General features: G+C 40.9%; 1 protein-coding gene across 4 annotated transcripts in view; it reads right to left on the bottom strand.

Annotated features, from left to right (window-relative positions):
* MARF1 (meiosis regulator and mRNA stability factor 1) overlaps window positions 1-22868 on the bottom strand; it is a 34190-nt gene that overhangs the window by 4699 nt on the left and 6623 nt on the right. For all 4 annotated transcript variants that reach the window (XM_090024015.1, XM_090024013.1, XM_090024014.1 and 1 more), the window contains 19 exons: window positions 21279-21505; window positions 19531-19648; window positions 18639-18811; window positions 17512-17949; window positions 16822-16979; window positions 16533-16697; window positions 15486-15675; window positions 14777-14955; window positions 12879-12959; window positions 10086-10322; window positions 9006-9125; window positions 8449-8624; window positions 7851-8071; window positions 5396-5538; window positions 3903-4036; window positions 3116-3318; window positions 1900-2127; window positions 1446-1676; window positions 1093-1305 (listed from right to left, as the gene is read on the bottom strand). In XM_090024015.1, coding sequence (XP_089880141.1) covers window positions 1093-1305; window positions 1446-1676; window positions 1900-2127; window positions 3116-3318; window positions 3903-4036; window positions 5396-5538; window positions 7851-8071; window positions 8449-8624; window positions 9006-9125; window positions 10086-10322; window positions 12879-12959; window positions 14777-14955; window positions 15486-15675; window positions 16533-16697; window positions 16822-16979; window positions 17512-17949; window positions 18639-18811; window positions 19531-19648; window positions 21279-21505 — 3635 coding nt within the window. The remainder of the gene's footprint in view (window positions 1-1092; window positions 1306-1445; window positions 1677-1899; window positions 2128-3115; window positions 3319-3902; window positions 4037-5395; window positions 5539-7850; window positions 8072-8448; window positions 8625-9005; window positions 9126-10085; window positions 10323-12878; window positions 12960-14776; window positions 14956-15485; window positions 15676-16532; window positions 16698-16821; window positions 16980-17511; window positions 17950-18638; window positions 18812-19530; window positions 19649-21278; window positions 21506-22868) is intronic.

The following is a 22868-nucleotide window of genomic DNA, read 5'->3' on the forward strand; positions in this document are numbered from 1 at the left end:
TGTCCATGTCACATGAGCTTTTGCTGTGCGTGATTCGAGTGTGAGAGTCTGGTGTGAGTTCTTGAGTCTAGTGATTTTGAAAATGTGAGAGATTAAGAGTGTTTTTTTGTGCAAGTGTCTGTGGAATGCTTGGAGTTGTGTTTAGCCTGGGTGGAACAAGGCTCCCCAGAGATCACTTTGGGATTTGCCCATTGAGCAACACCTGTATGATAAAGTGTCACCTGTTCCTTTTGTAAAAGGAGAAAAAGTATCCTGGAGATGTGAAAAGTCTTCTGGGGAGGTGGGGGGAATCCTCACATTTCTTACTTAAAGGCCATGGTCCGAGAGCAAGTAACAGCTAAGCTCTCTGTATGCGTATGTAAGCTGCAACACTGTTTGGAGTACACGGACTGAAGTCTGCATACTGTTCTCATTGTTTTCTTACCACCGTATTATAATTTTTGTATGTAATTGTTGTTGTTGTGGTTGTCTGTTAATATATTCTTGTGGTTTTCAGTTAAGTAACGAGTCTGTTTATTTGTACTAGCAGTGGGATAGAGCTGCGCTGTAAGCAAACACCCTACTTAGAGTCACCCGCCACCTTAAAAATCCTTTCCCTGGGCTGAATTCTAAGGGCACTTACACACTTGCGGCAAGTCAGCTCCAGTGCACTGGAAATTCAGTGCATCGAAGCAAATCTTAAGTAATTGAGTCTGCTGGAGCATGTAAATTGACACCCCCGGTGCTAAGTCAGCCCCAGGTGTGTAAGTGGCACAGTGCGTGTAGTGCTGAGAAAATGGTGAGCAGTGTGCTGAACTAAAACATGTTTAATGTGCACTGCTGCCATTTTCAATGCTGACACGCGTTGTGCCACTTATACCAGATGCAGCGCCGGGCGCTTTTAAATAACACGGCTCGCTAATTAAAAGTGCCCGGTGCTACATAAGGAGCACATGTAAAAGTGCCCTAGGGAGAGTAACGCCCTCATCTGCTTAATTAAGAGTTCAGCACTTAACAGCAGGACAGAACTTCAACTGTCTACTGTTTTGATGAAAAGCTTTAAAAAGCTATTCTAAGCCAATCAAATCTTAACAATGTAAAAATTCTTCATACCTGTGGAATTGCTCCCAAGAGTTCTTCTAGACTATTATAGCCATATGCCTTAGGCTGCAATACTTCTCCTGTATATTTACTATAGGCTGTGGGAAACTCATGAAGGAAGATCTGCTGATAATGATAGGTATGAAGCAAGGACCTTACATTCTTTGCAAACGTATATAGATAAGTAAGTTTCACGTATTCTTCTTCTGCATCATCAGTAAAAACCTGCGTAAAAGAAAAATAAAGAGTGTACAAACTTTTTAGTCATACAGTTTTCTGACAGTACAAGAGTTTCTGACAGTACAGACTATAAGGTCACAAATAAAGGTAAGCAACTTAAAATCAAACCAAATCAACTTCTATACCTCCACTAAATAAGGCAGACTCTTTAGCAGTTCAGTCAAAGTCATAAATCCATATTCACATGGATTAAGGGGAGTACTGTGGATAGTTTCATAATGCCTTTTCAGCTGGTCAACAGAAAGAAAGGAGGTGCCATTCCAAGACATCAGCAACACCAGCAGTTGTGCAGTCAGAGTCCGAAGAGATTTTCTATTTATCAGCTGAATCTGTTTGCCAGATTCTGTATCACCAACCTGGAAAAAAAGAGAGATGTATAAAAAAAGGTTAATACGAATCTGTGCTACTCATGTGCCCAAAATGTTTCATTTCACTTGGAAAGATTTTGATTGTCAAGTCTGTCTGCACATACACACGTCCACCCATCTACACCCTTCCACTGGAAAACCTGACATACCTTCCTGCCTTAACATGACATTTATGCTCTTTTTAAAAGAAGGGCACGCCAAAAATATTTACCTTTACAACATGGCAAAGTTTTTGCATTAAAGCTGGAACTGAGCTGACATCATAGTCATGAAGACGCAATGCGTAACCAAATGTTTTACTGTATTCTGTAAGTAAATCAGTCATCATAAGACAGTTATCCTTCTGAGACCGCAGCAGTTTAACCAACTGGGCTGCAAGAGCTTTGACTCGTTCCACCTCTGTGAGTGTAAGAATTTTTTCCTCTCCACATTCTAATACCTAAAAGAAAATATACTTTTAAAAAAAAAACTGAGCAAAAACTCCAAGCTGTAATTAGCAGTAATAACAACAATGGGAAAAGAGAGGGTATTTTCTCACACAACATGCAACCTAAAATCAGGTGTGTCTCTTAAGTGGAGAAGCTGATTTTTTGCTTAGAATTGGAGGCAACCTGGTTTGATTCCTGCTCTACACGGAACAGTAATAATACCTGGGCTGCTACAGGAAGCCTTTGTTTTTCACTTTGCAGGTGTTAATGGTAGTCTCCCCTTTTTAATGGTCTTGATGTTCCACTGATCAAACTAATCTTTCTTATGGAAATTTGTCCACTAGCACTCCTGTCTTCATTTCACACCCTCTTTAGCTGTTTATCACAAACTTCTTAGCTCTTTTTAAAATCATAGGTCCGCCTAGGGAGACCAGTGCTCAGCAGCAGCTAGGGATTTCTTTTTGGTTACGCAGGAAAGGGACGGTGAGTCAGCTAAAGATCAGGCCCCGTTCTTGCTTTACACAGCTATTTCTCCCCTCCTGCCCCGGCATTCTGTTGCTTTTAAAAACAAGTTGTGTATTATTTGGGGGCACGTTGTATGCAAGAAACTAAGGTATGTATTCTTTATTTTACATAAATATTCAGCTACCTTGCAAAGAGGATCTACAAAACAAGTAGAACTGAAAGGAAGTCCTAAAAGGACACCTGGTTAAGTTGGGCTTAAAATGTTGATTGAATGTAGATCTACAGACTAAATTAAGAGAAATACAGAAAGTAAACGTGTTAAATTCAACGTATAAAAACCAGTTTAAACTACTTAAAGATTATAAAAAATAGGGAGGATCAGATGTATTTAGTAAAGTAGGGCCATAGGCAAGTAATACAATTCACAACACGCAGTGTAGTAAGCTACCAAAAATAGTTCTTGATGAAGGCAAAAAAACCAGCTTGACGAATGAGATATGAAAAGTACTTAAACCTTGGAATTGTCAGACTTACTTGTAAGACATCTGGTATGGCTTCAAAGAGTTCAAGGAGTTTAGTAAACCCATAATAAGCAAGTTTGCATTGACGGCCAAAGTGGTGGTGGTAAGAAGGAATAAATTTATTAAAAGGCATTCGGAAATGAGGTTGATGACGCAGCAAGTCAACTACCTCCTTGGAGAACTGTTTTGTTCTTTCCATTTCTTCTTGAGTGCGTTCTAAAAATAAAAGAAACACCTGAATGAAGTAAGCCAATTTTTTTGTGGAGTCATATGAAACAAGGCCTACAAACAAAATGTGGTTGCGGCTGATTGGAGAGTAAAAATTAATTATTGCTGGTCACAAGCCATTATTTCCTTATTGGAAGAAGTCTTTATTCTTATAGTAAATCTCTACAGAGCTTCACATGATTATTTCAGATAGTTTCCAACTGTTCTTTGGTAAAGTGGAGGCAACCAAAAAAACTGATTACTAAAACAGACAGACTTATCTAGCCATCTTTCAAACAAAATTCAACTACACTTGATGCTACTTGCTAAAACTGATACAAGAACATGACAGTAATAGCATAACGTTAATTTCAGTCTAGTAATGTAAAGGGAAAATTTTCTATACAAGCATCTCAGATACAGAGTTATGATAGGAAAGGTATCATTTAACTTCTACAATGAGTACAGGACCCAAAAAGTAGCCCTGAGAGAAAGACAACACTTCTATTCTGATTTATGTTAGCCAAAGAGCTTAAGTATATGAAAATAATCTATTGGACAATCGCAAAAAGAAAAAAAGTTTAAAGCTGTACCTCTTTTGGGAATGCATATTACCATTTCATTGTCCTGCTGAGACAAACAGATGGTTGTATCTGGAATTTCTGCTATTATATCCACCAACTCGCATACTCCATATTCAGTAACATCCCAATCTTTAGAGAAACACCTATATGCAATTTAATTGTAAAGCAAGTAAAGAATAATTTTACATCGGTCAGTAAAATGGCAAAACAACAGTTGGTTTCCACCTATAAAATTGGAATCAGCAGAAGAAAACCCTAACTCTCAATGAACTTAAGAAATATGTTCATACTGCCAGTAACATCAACACATCATAAACCATGATTATTTCATGAACAATCTGAAACTAGAGATGCATGGGGAAGAGAATCAGGTTGTATGTACCAACCTCAGACTAATACAAATAAAAAATAGGTAGGTGGTGGAGGCAGGGAGCAATGTCCCAGCCCCTACTCCACTTGTGGAGCTGGGACTAGGAGGCGCCTGCACGAGGAGGATTCCCCACCCACCCCAGAGCTGGCTGGGACCTGCCCCAGAACAGGATAGTTCCCAGCCAGCCCTGGGCTGCGTTGGGAAGTCCCACTAGGTACAGAGCTCGTCCCCGTGTGCACGGGACAGGACAGGTCTGTAGCAGCATCTGTCTCCTAGTCCCATGCACATCAGGACCCCTTCTGATGTGTATGGGGCCAAGAGACAGTTCCGGCTCCAGCCTGGCCCCATCCACATGGGGACTGGCCCTGCTTCCCTGCCCAGTTACCATCAAGGGGGAGCCTGGAGCTCCCCCTGGCTGCTGCAGGGGGGCAGAGCAGGGCAGGGGCAGCCCTGTAGCAGGTTGTTCCCATTGGGAGCAAATCCACAAGCAACTTGCAACACATGCCACAGGCTGCCTTTGGGTGGCACATGGCACAGGCAGCACTGTGGCAAATAGTGCATGAAGCAGAAAGCAGAGCACCACACTGGGCAGGAAGCGCAGAGAAGGGAACAGAAAGAAGAACAGCTGATTGGGCAGAAGAATGGGATTGGAGCTGCTTTGGGGCATGGTGCAGGGCTGATCTGCAGCACACCTGCCAAAAAGGTTGGCCTGCACTGTTCTATACAGTAATGTAGAATCCCTGCCAAGGAATCCCTCAGAAGAATGTGCATAATGCACATTCACACTTTCAGGTGTAAGACTTGCCAATAAAACCCTGAAACTATAATAGAGAAAAAACTTTAGTAGCTTTTTAGGGAAAGAAATGCTTTTTTTTTTTGTAATACAAGAAAATGTTAACTGACAAAGGCTCACATACTAGTTTCATAAAGGCATACATTAAACTGCTATTTCCTATCTTCCTTTAAATGCTGAGGCTCCCTACTAAAAAAAGGGCTCTGTCATTCTAACAATTGTCCGTTATTACAGAGAATGCTAACTTCAACCCTATTACACATTGTATTTTAGAACAAAATTAAATTAAAATATGGACTAGATGTTTTGACAGGTGGCTAAAGACAAGAGTCAACTTACCAGTGATAAGCCTGTAAGAATTCTCTCACGATAACTTGTTTGCTGGCCTGGGATTTAAGAAGTTTCAATAAATCTTGAGTGAAACGTTTTACTTGGGCCCTGTGCGTTAGGGTCAACAAGCGTCTGGAGCCCATGCCAAGGATCTATAAGATTAAAAAAGAAATAAAAAAAAAAGACACTTGAGCATGGAAACCAAGCCACAAACATCTCCTTATAGTCAGGGAAACGGCAGGTTTCTCCTCGCAGGTTGACAGAGTTCCAGACTGCAAGGGGCTGGGGGGAGTGGGAGGAGGGCAGCGATCAGGTATAAGGCGCTACATGCATGTGCACGCACACATGCACATGGCAGCCAGGCAATGTGGAAAGCAGCTCACACAGCTCCCTGCAGGTAAGTCTGGGGTGGGAGGGAGGACTGAGGCCCCCATAGTGAGGGAGGAAGCAAGTTGTGCAGGGCTAGGGCTGGGAGCACTGCCTAGTTGGCGTGATGCATGGGGCCTGAGGCCCAGGGCTGGAATATTTGGTCGCAGGGCCCAGGCAGGGAGCAGGATGGAGCCGCAGGGCAGCTTGTCCAGGGGGCAGAGGGGGGATGGGATGGGGGACACAGTCGGCTCCCTGCCACTGCATGCACTCCTGGGAAGGCATGGGGGGGGGGGGGGGGCACATGCCCTCCAGATCTGTGCATGGGGTGGAGGCAGATGCAGGCTGACAGCTGCAGGCTCAGGGTTTCCTGCCCTGCAGCCTTCCCCCTGGGGCCTTCCAGCAAGTGGGACCCAGCATGGCAGGGCATAGCAGGGTGGGGAGACATGGTGCTGGGAGCCCTACATCACCATGGCAGGTGCCCTCTGGCTGCCCGGCAGCAGCAGGGAACAACTCCGTACCACCACCCCCACTGCTGCCTAGTGGACAGGGAGTGCCTCGCCATGGCAGTGAGGAGCTCCCAGCAATGGCACCAACCTCTGCCCTGCCATTCTGGGTGCTGCCTGCTGGGCTGTGGAGGCCCCAGGGGGAGGGGAGCAGCCCTGAGCCTCCAGCCTGCATCTGCCCCACCCCATCTCCCACGGGCTCCGCTCCAGCCATGATGCCCATGGGGGAGAGGGAGCCAGGCTCCACACTCCACTGGGCTGTAGCAGCCATTGCCTCCCATAGGCGGCAGCAGGGGCTCAGGCACTGCTGGAGGCAGGAGCAGGGGGTTGTGGTTCTGTGTCTCTGGCCTTATAGCCCTGGAAGCTGGGGGCCCCCTCTGGCAGGGTGGGGGCTGTGGGTGGGGAGTGAGGAGCACCAGCAGGGCCAGGGGCCTGTGAGTTTGGGGTGAGGGGCAGTGGCATGAGCAGGGTACCAGCATATCAGGGCTTCTCAGCATCACCAAAGCTGTGAGGGGGTGGGGGGGCAAACAGCTGCAGGTGGACCCACATCCTGGTAAGTGAAGAAGGCAGGAGAAGCTCTGATTTTCCATGATAAAGAAACCCAAAATCAAATGCCAACATTTGTAAGTATTTAGAATTGATTTGATTATAGTAACTAAGGCATTAGTAGGCTTCCAAATTGCTTTATAATTGTAAATATATCAATAAAATGTTGTGTTCAATTGATTTTATGTATATAGCAGCGTTTCATTTTAATTGTGGATTGGGAGTTTTTAAAATCAGAGAATCCATGACAGATTTTTAAATCAGAGAATTTGCAATTTTTAAAGAGAGAAAACCAGGATCCCTGCTTATAATAATAATATTGAGCTATTTAGCTAGAAATGTAAATAAGAACAGAAGAGAAGCATAAGTAAAAACAGTATGCCAAGTATATGGCTATGAGATGCTACATTTACATACACTTCTTCATAGCCAAATCACGGGCAGAGATGTGTGCTAAGTTTTTCTGCTACATGGGGTTAGCATAGGTTATTAAAAATTCCACAACTCGCACAGTTTTTCCAAAGCCCTGCTAATGTTACCACAAATACTATACTGAAGGACCAGCTGAGTATCCCTGGGACCAAGCAAGTTCCTAATAAGGGGGTGGGGAGGAAGACCTCTCATATGGTTCCAATCTGTAATACTGATGCTCTGCCTGGTCTTATTACTGAACACAAATTAATATATTCTGCAAACAGCTAGCTAAATACAGCAGCAGAAGATAAACTACAACTTAAAGTAGACTTCAAAATTCCACTGCCACAAGTTAAACTTAACAGAGCTTTATATATTTAGAAGTTTATTAAAATCAAAAATGTCCCCCCCGCTACACATACACACACATGCACAGAGAAACAGTTATGACAATTCTCTCACCAGAACCAAACAACTGACTCCAAGCCCAACCATTTCCTTTGCAAACATGACAGGATAACAATTACAGTGTCTATTACATAAAGTGGCAATTACTGACAGACTCATTAAGTGAGCTGATTCTAGATATAAATTTACATTTTAACAAGACAAAGGAGTGGCATTTAACTCACTTGCAGTACATGAGGCACTGCTTCCAGCAGCTCCATTAACTTGGAATACCCATAGTCAGACACACGGCACTGTTTTGCAAAGTGATGGTGATATGTTGGGATGAATTTACTGACAGGTATGATACAGGATGGCTGGCTTTTAAGCAGATCAATCACTTCTCTACTGAACTGAATAAGCTGTGGGTTACCTACAGGGCTTTTAGATCGAAGCAGCCATGGATCTAAGGAGGAGAATTTTATTTAGAATGAGAAGACATTTGCTTCATACAACTATGCACATTACTGAGATTTTATCATTGCTATATACCCCAAAATGGGAATATCTATGCAATTTAAAAGTTGTTACACAATTGTTATCAAATAGTTTTCCATACCCCACCAAATAACAGGAAAGTTTATCATATGCAACACTGTTGAAACAAACAAACAAAAAAAAAAAAATACTTTCAGACATTTTAAAATGGTTGATTCAACAATTTTATGGATTAACTCAGTCTTCACAATATATATATTTTTTCTGAGAACTAACAATGATTTTCCTTTCCTGTTGGATGCCCAGATACAAAGAATGAAAGTGAAAAAGCAAGTTATATGGTACCTGTAGTAGGGGGTGGTGGTTTGTTGTGTATCCATTTAACAACTTTAATGCCATTTTGAGCAGTGGCAATATTAACTCCAGGAACACAGGTGATGAGATGCTCCAAGGGAACTCCTCCCTGGCCTTCCTGTACTATTTCTAGATCACTGAACTCCGAAGTATAGCAATCAGGAAAACTTTAAAAACAAAAGGACAGGGGGGTGAAGAACAAAAGAAACCCTGGTAAATAATAAAGATCTTACTCTACTGCCATTCATCTTATGAATAAATACAATGCTATAAAAGGGGATATATTCCTTGCTCAAGAAACTTCTAAAAATCCTATTAATAAGAGGGCATAGATATTATTTGACTCCACAAAAACAAGTCTTTATTTAACTGCTCTCAGAATTATTGGACAAAAAGTTGTTGCAACAAAAAAAACCTCAGCTGCTAAGAGACACTTACGTCTGTTATAAATATACCATTTCACAACACTTTAGCGTGTTGTAAGAGAAGGAGAAGTTAAATTGATACAGAAATTTAAAAAAATAAATAAATCAAAACCTCAAGTTTACCTTAGTAAAGGCAAAGTGCCCTCATGCGTCTGCAGCAGACTATGGACTTGTGGTGCAAATGTCTTCAAAGACAAAATTACAAAAGGAATTTTGTAGGAGTCTGGATCAAACTCGTGTTCACTGTAAAAATGACACAAATAATTAATTATGACATACTTATCCTTTGAGCACAGGTTATTTTGCATACAAGTACATGTACAATACTGGTACTAACTGGAAAAACGCTTCTGGAATGGCAGTTCTCCCTTCCTTTGGTATGCACTTTGCACAATTGAATCTCTGAATACTATGTGCGTGGGACGGGAGATGGTTCAGTATTATGTGAATGAGGAGAACCAGCATGTTGTAACTAGCCAGCTGCATATTGCCAGCAAGTGTTCTTGAGATATCTACAGTTGCTGACAAATAACCCTATAAAAAAGCTTATTATAACATGGATTAGCAGCAGGCATTATTGACTGCTAACTGACTTAGGAGAAGGAAGAACAAACTGTAGGGCAAGTAGAAAAGCAAATTTATGAAATTATAAAATTATTCTGCATTTTCCTCACTACACTTCTCTAACCAAATCAGGAAACTGATATCCATTTCGATCTCTGCCTAACAAGTGTTACATCTTCAGCAATGGGACTGAAGCATAAACCCAAATTTCTCAGAAAAAACAACTCAAACCAGGACACTACATGAAATACCACTTTGTTCCCCACTCCACTTGATCCATTCTGATTTAGCACAAGCTTTAAAACAGGACATTCACTCACTGATGAATCTTTTAAAAATGGTATATACCCAGGGCCAGACCCTATTTCACCCATTAGATGCTCAAGTACAATCTTATTCCACCAAGCTGAAGTGCTTGAAAAACAGTTAACGCAAAAGGTGCATGGAGTTCCCCACCTGCTTGCTGCTTTTTGTGACTTAGTCTAAAGGCTTGGATAATGATGTTACAGAAGTAGGAATGTTAACACTTTCTTCAGGGACTTGAGCAAGGTGCAATAGGATTATACTCAGAAGGTAAGATCTGAACTTTCACGTAAAATACTTCTGGAAAAAAAAAAGACGTTTCCACATGCATTCTACCTGAAGTCTTTATCCAGGCAGTGTTGTTTGCAAATGGGTTCATGATACTCCAACTCTTCAAATATTATAGGACTGCAGGTGGCTGATGAGCCATCATGAGACTGCGAAGATCCTAAAGGACTTTGCCGTGCTTGGCTGCTGGGTAGAAGACATACTAATCGTCCATTTCCTTGGTCACGGATTGCCACAGTATCCGTTAATTTATACAGATCTGTTATAATTAGCTTGTGTCCAAATCTAAAATGAGATGTATAATGATACACTATTCATAAAAAGAATCTGACAAGAACTAAAAACGAATCAGACTCCAAGAACTAAAATAAATATGAAGTGACAGAATACGTTAAATACTCCGCATTGAGCTAGTACAGTCAAGCGCAGACATTTCTTTCCCCGGGGACAGGTCGCTGCTACCCATCCCCAGGAAACACCTGTGCCACAGAGCAGGTTACCCCGGATGCGAGGCAGCACCCAGCAACTGTGCTGGCTCCAGCAGCCGTATCTGGGGTCCTCCCGAGGCTGCAGGCATGACAGGAAGCCTGGCCAGTAGGTCTGTGCAATTTGTATTTGGCTGATTCGATTCGGAGGTCCGAATCACATTTTTTATTCAAGTTGGCCGAATCGATTTGGAAGAGATTTGGCCATAGGTTATAATAGGGGAATCAATTAAATATCTATAACTTTGTTGTTTTTTGGCTGATTCAGATGAAACTTGCAGGGGCGGTAGCTGCTGCAAAGGGCACGAAGCGTGCCAAGTTTCAGGATGAAAGATGCAGCGGTTTCTGCGAAACTGTACCTCAAACTACTGACAAGCAAAACTCATGACATAGGTGACAGTGTGTGTGTTAAGGCACAGGGGGGTGAAAACTGCAGGGGGAGTCTGGGTTCTGGGGTCCTGCACCTCTGGCCGCAGGCAGGCAACACTCAGACATTTGACTGCCCAGGTACCTCTGCACTTTTACTTGTGCTGCTACATCCCCCTTCCCCAGCCTGTTCCTCACCCCAACACCTCCATTTCCATTTTCACTGACTGCCTCTCTCACCTGCATTGCTTGCCAGGCCAGCCTCTAGCTTCTTTACTATTCCTTCCATCCAGGACCAGGAGAGACACCAACTGCAGGTACTTCCTCAACTTGACAAAGGCTTTTTCAACCCAAAAGCTTCCTAAGATATATTTTTCTAACTATTTCACTTTTTTTCATAATAAACATATAAACATAAAAACACAAGATAAGCCATCACACACCATGAGTAACATATATCCAACACAACAACTTTCGTTTTATAAAGGAGTTGACAGCAAGAAGCAAAGGCTCTGTGGCAGTTCCGTCTGGATACCTTTGATGCTGCTGGTGCTATTGGCGTTGAGCCAGCTAAGTTATGCTGACCTGCTGTCATTTACTGTGGTAGACTGGGCCAAGGCTGATGTGGAGGAAGAGGCCTCACAGGAGCACACTGCCATGTTGTGCAGAGGCCCCAGTGCGAGCAAGGGCGCACCTGACAGGAGCACACAGTCCCACAAGCACCCATGTCACGAGTTTTGCCTGCCTGCGACCAGCGGTGCAGGGAGAGTCTGGGCTCTGGGGCCCTGCACCTATCTCCCTGACAGCTGGTAGGCTTTGTGGCTGCAGCAGGGGCTACCACCCATGCAGTTTTCACCTCCTTGTGCCTATAACACACGGTGTAAGGCATGTCATGAGTTTTGCTTGTCAGCAGTTTGAGGTGCAGTTACCCAGAAACCCCTGCATCTATCTCCTTGAAACTTGGCAGGCTTTGTGGCCTCAGTAAGAGCCACCACTCCTGCAGTTTTCACCCTGCTATGGCTTAACACATACACGCAACATGAGTTTTGCTTTTGGGATTTGAGGTCCAGTTTCCCAGAAACTCCTGCACTTATCACCACGCAAGTTTCATCTGAATTAGCCAAAAACCAACAAAGTTATAGATATTTCATTGATTCCCCATTATACCCTATGACCGAATCTCCTAATCTTTTCCGAATCTATTTGGAGAGCCTAAAGCTTCTAGTGATTCGATCTGGATTTGTAGATTCGGCCTCCGAATCATCTCTGAATTGTGACCCAAAGCTTTGCATAACCCTACTGGCCAGCAACCAGAGTGTGGCTCTAGCTGGCCAGGCTCCAGTTTTCGGCAGTGCATACTGCTGAAACATACACCTTCCCCGCCCCCGCTTTTTTTTGGCATGGGTTTCTTTGAGCCAGGGATCTCCTGAACGCATGCCTCCCTGCAGATATCTTGGGCCAAAAGGTAGCTCGCCCACCCTGTGAGGGAGGGTTTATGGGGGAGGTGAAAAGCATCTTCTGTGGGGGACTGTGGGATAAATTGTTTAATTGAACTTCTGTCCCAGATCCCCTCCAGATTCAAGTTAATTTAAATCAGTTAAGTCTGATACTACATCCATCCAAGTTTACCCTAAACCCATTTACATGCACAGAACTTCTGTTGTATTACAGATCTAAACTGTTTTCCAATCACTTATACCAGTATATCTGCAATTTTTGTCCCTAGCCTAAAAGACAGTCTGAAAACTTAATTAAAAGCTACCAAATCTGAACTGTTAATTTAAAGCACTAATCTTTTCAAACTGAAAAAGGTAGTAAACTATAACGGAAAACCAAGGCCTCTGACTACATAAAAATGCATGGAATTCTGCTACACTAGCAGAGAAAATATTGCTTATACTTTAATCATTTGTTTTTTTACTCTACAAACAGAAAAAAACCCATTATTTTTGGTAATAAAATTTAAAACCAAATGCAATTTAAAACTTACTTTTTTTCATAGATTTCTGTGAACTTGAATATAGGCAGACAACAAGCAGGAGCATCCTGGAGAATAGAGATTGTTTCTGAACTGCAAGTAAAATTTTTTAGTGTTAGTACCCTTATTTTATTAAGCAAAAGTTAACTTTAATCTTGAAGTTTACTTCAATTACTCTGTTTCTCCGCTGAGGATGCAGTACCCTGATTACTACCAATTTAATGCTTTTGGTTTTAATAAAAGTTAACCTTTTATAAAAATGAGTCAGGGAGCAACAGGAATCCCTAGCCTCATATGATCCCAAAACAGTAGGTTGATTAAAGCAACCAGAATTCACTGGTATTTTTGCCAAATTGTAAATGATGGAACAGAAGTCAAAGTAGGGACTAGGGCACATTTAAGCTATGTTTGTATATATCACTTTTTAGTATTAAGCATAACAAATGGACAAATGGTCAAATTCTGATCTGTTGCATCCAGGCCACACTAAGTATGTCATACTTCTGCTTAGAAGATAAAAAGGACTTGTAATATCTCTAAAGGAGCACCAAAACATCGGCACCAAAGTAGCGCAGCACTCAGGCAGCGAGGAGCAGAGCTGGCAGCATGGAGAGCTGCCTCTGGTTGGTAAGTTAGAAGGGGAGGGAAGGGGTATGTGGGGGGGGGCAGATCAATGCCCCCCACAGTGAGGGAAGGGGCAGGCACTGCCCAGCTGAGGCGGGGCATAGGACAGGGGCGCAGCTCATGGGGTGGAGGCAGCTCCTGCCACTGCTTGCACCCAGGAGGGGCAGGAGGTGTGCCCCCAGATCTGTACAGTGCGGGGCGGGCTGCTGTTGCAGGATGGAGGCGGTGCTGTACAGAGCTCTTCTCACTGGGGGCAGGGCTCAGAGCAGGCTCCAGCGGTGCAGAGAGGAGGCTGTAGCCACCCCAGATTTTATTGGAGCTCTGCTCCCAGCCCCACGCCACCAACTGGTGCCGCCATGGCTTTTCCTGGCACTTCAGTGGAGGTGGTGGTGCGGGACTGAGAGCAGAACTGCAGAAAAATTTGGAATGGCTACAGCCTCCTCCCAGCACCGCAGGAGCCCAGCCCCTTGTGAGAAGAGCCCCACACAGCACCAGCTCCACCCTGCAGCTGCAACCTGCCCCACGCTGTGCCAATCCAGGGGCACGTGCCTGCCCCACCCTCCTGAGGTGCAAGCAGCAGCAAGAGATGCCCGCACCCCATGAGCTGCACCTCTGTCCCGTGCCCTGCCCATGCCCCCTTCCTCACCACAGGTGTTGATCTGTCCCCCCCCACACACACTCCTTTAACCGTAGCTGATGGTAGCTGTATCAGATATCAGTTTGGTATTGACCAATATGCCTCCTTAAATATCAGCTATCGGTATTGTCCCCCAAAAATGTCTATCAGTGCACCCCTATTTCTTGCCCTCTAATTCAAAGACTGTTCAAAATTGCATAAGAGATAGGCACCAGGTAATTATGGAAGATAATATGAAAGCCATATTAATAAGATATAAAGTAAGCACCCAGAAGTAGAACAGTAACTGACAGTGTCATTTTTTAGCTCCCTTGGCTTTTCCTAACTTCTGAATACAGTACCAGTTTCATGAAACTGACAAACTGACTTTCCTCCAGAACTTAAATATGGTAAGAAGTCAAATAGCATGAAGCTTCCAAATGAAGCTCTGGTACCTTTATACAGCAGAAAAGCACCGTAAACAAAACATCGGAATTTAGCTAGTGCTAACCTAAACATTACAAGATAAAAACTTTTTCTTCACTTCAAATGAACTTTAGTCAATTGGTACAAAAAATAAAATTTTGCGTGGATTCTTCTCAACCTCTCTCCCTCATTGCTCTTTGAGTTCTCTAATAACTGAAGAAAAAGCATTTAAGTTGTTTTATACCTAAGAAGGGACAGAGATTTATTAGCAGCTCCTGTTGCTAGAGAGACCTGAATTCTTTTGCTGCCAATTTTATATCTGTGAAGACTGTTGACAGCTCCAATTGCTTCTTGCAGATTTTCCATTTGAACTGTAGCCTTCAGTTGGTAATCTGTATGAGGACTGAGCTCTACATTCTTTACCTGGAAGAGAAATATGAACCACACAGGTCACAAAAGAGACCAGACTGACCTAGAAGCCATTTCTTTAACATGGAAATTTAGACAAGTTATACACGAATTTATTTTGCAGCCATTTATAAACCACCCCATGGCATCTCATTGATGGGTTATTTTCTAGTCTTGGTAGCAAAACAATATCCACCTTTGTTTCAGTTATGATTAAATAAGATTAAAAGTATCAACTCAATATTTAAAGCCATCCATTACTTTTGAATCTAACATTAGGAGTAGAGGGTAATTTTAAAAAATATTTTACAAGCTCAAAATGAAAGCGCACACAGCACCTCTGTCATGTTTAACATACCTAGAAACACAGAATACAAAACAAAATACATGGATCAAGAAGTATTATGGCTCAGCATCACAAAACACTAATTGATGAGTTCCAACATGTTAAGATGTCACCAGACCAGTTTTTAGTCCTTATAGAAAGCTAAAGAAAGGAAATCAAATCAAATCAAAACAAAATCAGAAAGGATTAGATCCATTACCTTGCCATGTCTAGAGAAAATGTCTTGCAAAATTTGCTGCAACTCTTTTCTGGACAACCTGTAGTCTATATTGCTGATATGAATATCTGCACCATTTGCAAAAGGATCAGGAGAGTCTGTACCACTGGTCTGATTTATAATATTGAAGGTGAGTGGGGACGATCTGTTTGAAAGGTTTGGAGACATACTCCTGATTAAAAAGAAAAGAAAAGAAAAGGAAAAAAAGCATTTTGTTTTCATTCAATGAATATGACAAACGACGATTCTGTTGGTATCCACGTGCTGAAAATACAAGCATGTGCAAGAAAGCTCACACAAATTAGGTAAACAGATTTACCAAGGTTAACTGAATTTTTCTTACACAAAAGCATTTTGTTCACGTGTCCAAACACAGGAACCGAAAGTGTCTTCTTTTTACACTGAAGAATGGATTATTTCCTCAGAAAAACCCAAACAAACAACCTCCCCCCAAAAAAACAACCTAGAACCCCCACAAAACTATCATCTCAAAATGAACAGCAGAGTTTGGAGCTGGATAGAATTTTTGCTCATAAAATATATACTTTCCTCTATACATTAAAAGCCAAAACTTCTTCCCGTTATCTACCCAGGAAGACTTTTCCCAAGCCCATTAGGCAATGTTTGCATCGCTGGGCACATGCAGGCCTTGGAAAAAAATCTTGCCTCAAATGTTAAGAAGCAGAAGTACTTCAGAAATACTGTGAACTCTACCATTACCAGTAAGGAGAGAAACAGCTACCACAAAGTGAGCTTCTATCCGAAAGTGAGGAATGTTCCCTTTCTTGTTTTTAAATCCAGCTCTATCCATTAGTGCTCAGATAGCAACTAATACGTTAGCATTCTTACTTAAGGCTGAGTCACCATGCATTAGTGTCAAAATGACTGTTAGACACAAATCCATAGGCAGGATTTTTTTTGGCAGTGAGGTCAGGAAGGCTCGTGGGGGGTTTTTGTTTTTTAAACAAACACAAATCACCTAGCAAAACCAGCCCAAATATTCCAGATATTAAATACATGCAGACTTACCGAGATGACCAGCAGCTCTGGGACATAAACAGAGGACTCAGCTGTCGTGATGATGTTAGCTTGCTGAAAGCAGAAGGGTAGCTGACTTGGAATACGGTTTCATCTTTATCTTTTCTTTCTACAGGAGAGTTGCTAATGCTTCTGGGAACAACGGTCTCTTTTTTACTTGGGGACAGGAGGTGGGAGGGAGGGGTTAGAGAAGAAAAAAAAAGAGATGCGTTATGTTGCAGAGCTCAAGGTTTTTACTCAATTAAATTTATTGTAGTGTTAGTTTTTTCCCCCAACATACTTCTGGTTGATTTTACAGGTAGATTCTCCTGTTCCTACTTTTTTGGTTGTTGGACACACTTGTTTAGAGTTATTCTGTGCAGGAATTTGTCCTCTTAACTGGTCTTGCTGGTTTTCAATATTTCTACTGATAGTTTTTGATTCAAGGCGGCACAGCTCCTTTACAGCAAGGGAAACAAAGCAGTTAAGAAAAAAACCCATAAAAATTGTGACATTTTCTCCTTCATAAGACTTTCCTTCTTCAAAACAGCTGTACAAATAAATTCTAAGTGCAATTGGAAGTAAAATTATACCCAGTGACAATTTAAAAACAAACAGCAACATTTTGTTAGAAATATGGTAGAAATTCGTGGTAACTACAATGAAATGGGGTAGAGGTCCATTTCAATCTTTAGAATTACTGGATTATTTGCGCACTGAATTACTCTCCCACCCCTTCAAGATACAGTAGGCAAGATCAGTCGTTTTCAAAGCAAAGTTAAATGATAACAGCAGTATTTGGAGCCCTGGACAGCAAACTGACAGCACTTAGGCCTGAAAAAGAGTGGTGTGAAGGCAGAAGATAAAAGCTACTCTTCAGAAGATCTTATCCTCCATTGAGGAAAATCACTCCCAACACATGGAGGTTAAGATTCAGAAAACTACTGATTATATCAGAAGAACATAGCAGGAATGAGAATGATGGTACTACCTGTAAACTTTTAACATTTGCAGCTTTTGTGGCAGCGCCATGCATCTGCAATCCTTTCCCTGCAGTGGTTTTGGCACTGGAAGACTGGTCACTTGAGTCTTTGCTGAGGAGGCACAGCTTTGTGTTCTTGTTCACTTTTTTTGGAGACTTCATCTTTTCCGCTCCAACACAGTTTGAACTTTTTGTTGTTTCACTGAGTTCTTTGTTTTTTGGGGTAAAAGACACAATAATTCTATTGCCAAACACATCTTCGTTTTCCATTCGCTTCTGAGCACGCTCAGCGTTTTCTTGGTTTAAAAAGCGAAGAATTGCACTGCTTCCAGAAATGCTTAGCACTTTCCCTCCACAGTTGTCAGACAAGCGCCTGAGTCTGTTGCTGACGCTTTTGCTGTCTCTGTTTGTTGGCAAGTTGTAAACATATAACAGTGTATGGCATGGCTGTTGAAAGAAAAAAGTAATAAGATAAGTTCCCATAATTACAAATAACTAAACAATCTTTTTGCTGACATTTTCCAGGGGTCCAAAATTAAAACTTGGGAAAACTATAATGGGTGGTGGGAGGGAACACTAATTAAAGGTTAAAATCATTTAGGAGATGCAGGAATCATCCTATTTTCCTAGAACTTCTCACCTTTTGAATTTGCAACCCCAAAAAGTTGCAACTATGACAGTTCATGAACAAGCATACCTACAAATACACGCAGACAAAATTGGTATAATTTGTATCTCAGGAAGAAATAATGGACATTTTTGTAATGCAATGATACCAGGGCTCAGAGTTAAAGAACTGCCACTGAAGAGGTTAAAAAAAAAGCAAATTATCAATACAGAAACAATAGCAGTCCTGGTGTTTGCAGTGCTCCTGGTTAAGTTGAAATGCAGCTGCTTGCAGATGTTAAAAAACAAGCAAACAAAACAACCACACTTTACTGGAAGAAGCAGTGCACTGCTTCAACCTGGCTCCACAGTGTCTGTATAGATTGAGCACTTTGGTGCGTACCCTTGAAACACACAGCAGTGCTGCTGAAAATATCCCAATTGTTACATGAACTTCTGCAAAATCAGAGACATAAGAGGACTCATACACACTGAGATTTTCTACTATATAAATAATAACAGTCACTTACAGGAATTTTCAATGGCAACCTTGGTGGCAAGTCTGAAATAAATTCTTCGAAATGGATAAGCTGATGAGCATGATGTAACAGTGCTTCTGAAGCTTGGTTTTTATGTACCAAAATTATATGAAAACCATGCCGATGTCTCAAGTCGCTAAGTTCCAAAGCAAAATTTACATCAGCTGAAACAAAAAAAATCCAGTCAAGTCACTCATAAGAGATTACTTTGACAGGTTCTGCTTACCTCAAAAAAGCAGCTTCATGCAAAAAGAATAACAATAGCTCTAAGCATTTAGAAAAAGGGATATCCCACTTAGCAGCAAAGTTTAGACTCTAACAAAAGCTTTCTAACTCATAATAGATACTTCTGTAATAAAGATTTTGCTTCAATAGAGTTATTATAGCATTAAGTGAAGTCCAGAAATGTGGCATTTAAATATTAATGATATGTATGTATCCTGCATTAGTCTCTTGTAATAATGCAAAAATTGAATACTTTGGAGTAGAAGACATATTCCAAAATTTTCCACAAAGGCTATTATTTAGAGTAATGAAATCAATACGCAGTGCCCACTTAAGTCTTATTGGAAGATACTTACAAGACCTTTCAATGACGCACACAGTGATATGTCAGCTATATATAAATCATGGTTTAATAAGCAATATTCAGTTTTCACTCATTATTGTTTTAAAAGGATCACTGTAATCTGTTATCAATTCTCATTTGAGCACTTCGCTAGATAGTGCTGATTCTAAACACAACCTTTGGGAAATATCACACAGCAAACGTTCCCCGTGAAGGTCTGACTTGAAACTTTTACATGCAAGAGAGGACCTGAATTCTGTCCCCAAAGTCTAGAAAGACACCGTACATTTTTCACAATACAACTGACATACTTACTTGAGACAAGAACCACAGTGGCAGGTGCAGTGTGAGTATCAGCAAACCTTCTAAGACTCTGTCTCAGTTTGTCATCAGCAGCATTCTTTGCTGTGGCATTGATATGTGCAACAGTCACCTACAGATTATAAAAACGTGCTTTTAAAGAAAAAAACTTAAAAATAAAAAAGCACATATAGCAGACCAAGTTCTGCATTTACCTCTCAGTTTAACACACAATGTACACCACACAAAAATACTTTATGATGTATAAAGGTATGAAGTAGAAAGGTGTTTCATAGGAGAAATTAGATTTGAGAGAGAAGTTTTGAGAACTTCTTTAAAAAATAAACAGACTTAATAAATTAATCTTAGATCCACTGTACTTAGCTCTCCCCTTAAAAAGGAGGAGAGTTGCATGTGCTAGAGGATGTACAAGAGAAACCGTGATAAACTAAACCATTCTCTTATAATTGGTCTATAATATTGTTTGTTCTGAATACACTGTTTCAATTTTGCATTTTAATAAAATCATGGGGAAGAGCTTAATGTTTGTTTGACTTATGTAAAGTTAAAACACACAAGATATTACTATAATAAAAATTACTAATAAAGGATTGCTTGCACCTTCAAATTAGCCTGAAAATAAAATCTGAAAACACATTCCTAAACCATTAACACAGCAGTAAACAAGAGAACCCTGCTGGCAGGTATGATGGAAACACTTTTAAAACAGAGAATCTATAAATACTAGAGTCTTCAAAAATATGGACAACCCAGGAAAAGGGGACCCTTTCTGAGAATTATTAGGACTTTTTATTAGAAGATAAAGGATTGAATCCGTTTAAAATGCTGACCAATGCTTGTTCCAAGACGGGCAGACATGTTTTGCTGAAACTGCAGAAAAGTGTAGTTACAGTGCTCAAGGAGGCTAGAACAGTTTTTTGTAGACGTAGATGTATACATTTTTAATGAGAACTGTAGAACTATTTTGAGCAATTTTTTAATTTTTGAAGAATTCATACTAATTGGCAACTGAACCTAAACATGATTTATATCGTTGGTTCATTTGTTCTTTTTGGCAATTAGATATCTACTAAGGGTTTGGACTCAGTAAGTTAGCCCCATTTGTCCACCTATTTATCTAGGTAACTTCCGAATTGCACTTTCAAGCCCACCAATAACCATAATCCTAATTCTGTTTTACATGACTGGGCTTTACAGTGAGCTATTTCAACTTCACCAATACCTTGCTTAAAAGATATATTCCCCCTTTCACTATTTTGAAACAATGGTCTATTCAGTGTTGTCCCAACAACGATACAGCTGTTTTCAAAAGAGTAATCATTTTCAGAATTTCAGATCTCTAATAAACCTAAAATATAATTCAGACATATGCTTGCTTGGACTTAAGCATGCTCAAATACTGAATTAAAAATATATATCTACCAAGAAAAAACAAAGGTTTGAACACAGCAACTTATCTGTTAACAGATTAAGACCTAGAAATAGTTCACATTAAATCCTAGAAAAAATAAGCAGCAGTGCCGTCATAAAAAAATGGTATTCCAGTTTCACTAGAACTCATCCCTCCACTTTAAATAAAGCAAGAACAAATGTCTGGTGCTCCCTAACATCACCTGACCTAATCTATCCTGACAATTTGCAAACCCTAATACAGATTGTTTACATACATTTAGGATGTCTGAAAGCATGCAGCTTCCCTTAATTAAGCACACCATAAATTGCTCTCATTCACTCTCCCATACCTGGCAGTTGTTTAGCTCTTGAATAACTTCTTTATTTTCTTTACTGATGTCACACACACAGATGAATTCTGCTTCTCTGTGACCTTTAAAAAACTTCTCACGAATTCGCTGTACAACTGCAATAGCTGAACGGCCAGTCGGAACTGAGCAGTTTTCAATATCCCAGAAGACTCCAATGGGGGGCAAGTTTTCTAGTAACTGGCCAGTTACTGCAACTTCTGGAGATCCTGTACAGATGTGATGAAATACCTTTAATTTCAGTCTGAATGATGCTTAGAAAATGAACCTCTGCAGTTACAAGCATTAGGATATAAAAGATATCAAAGGTAGGTATTGAACTACAAGCCTAGAACAACAATTCTCAGGAAATGCAACTAAGCAATGCAATTAGAAGTAACAACTAGTTGTTTTAAAGGGCCACCTTTTTAATGCAAAATGATTCTTCTTTATTTTAAATCAATACTTGAACCATGAATTTACCAATGTTTTCTCTTAGTCAAGTTTGGAGAAGAAATTGATTGCCATTGAACAAAGATTGCTCTCTCCCTCCCTCCAGCTTGTATCCTCCAACAGGCCACGAGAATTAGGAGTCTGGCCTGCTTGCCTTTCCCCACAAATTCTAGGCCTCTAGGAGCCACACAGGCCAGATGAAATTGGTCTGCAGGCTGGATGCAGCTCAAACTATATCTTTGACATCCTGCCATAGAAAATATGAGACTGTCAAAATCAAAACTATGTTAAAGAACCAAGCAAATTTGTTGAGGAAGGGCGTTTCTGACACCACTTAAATTGCTAATTGTTGTCTAAAACCTTACACAGAAGTTCACAATTATTACTGTATTAATAACAAAAAATAGTAACGTAAATGCCCAGTGTGAAGTGCGCTGTTAAATAACTAAAAAACAAATTTGAACTGGAACATGACTCTGGTACAAGGAGTTATCATGAGCTGAGGAATAATTCTAGTTCTGATTTTTCAGAACAGACAAAAGCTGAATCATGCTTACATGTGTTCTATAACTCGCAATGGCCAGAAAATAGCAGGTGCCACATGAATGAAAATTAATACTTCTAGATGAGAGAAAAGTACCCCATCACTGAACTTGGAACCAATGTTCAAAAGGTAAGTATACAAAAATGCTGTATTTACTCAAATAGAAGATGACCTTGAATATAAGATGACCCCCCACTAATTAGATCCTACGTATGGAAGATTTATAAAATTGGTTACAATTATTCAGGTATAGACTCTAATTATTGGAAGTTTGCCCTGAATTTATCCAGCAGGGAAAGTCAATTTGGGGAGGGGAGGGAGAGAAAAACCAGGTAGGCCTTTGCTCCGTCTCCCTCAGCAGCCTCTTCCCTCCTCTCCTTACTATCAGACCCTGCTCCCCCTGAGCATGTGGAAGTGAGGAGCAAATGTGAAAATAAAAAGCTTGAAATTAAACAGGGCAACCCAGAATTTGCATCTAGTACCCACAGACTTAACTCATCCAGAATTAATGCATAGTTTTGGGTTTTTTTGAAACAGCTGCAAGTTTAAGCACAGGTATTTCATAAACACATTTTTGAAAAGCAGTTTGGCAGCTA

This window comes from Crocodylus siamensis, chromosome 12 (genome assembly GCF_052110815.1).
Source record: "Crocodylus siamensis isolate JL-2025a chromosome 12, ASM5211081v1, whole genome shotgun sequence".
NCBI classification, from domain to species: Eukaryota; Metazoa; Chordata; order Crocodylia; family Crocodylidae; genus Crocodylus; species Crocodylus siamensis.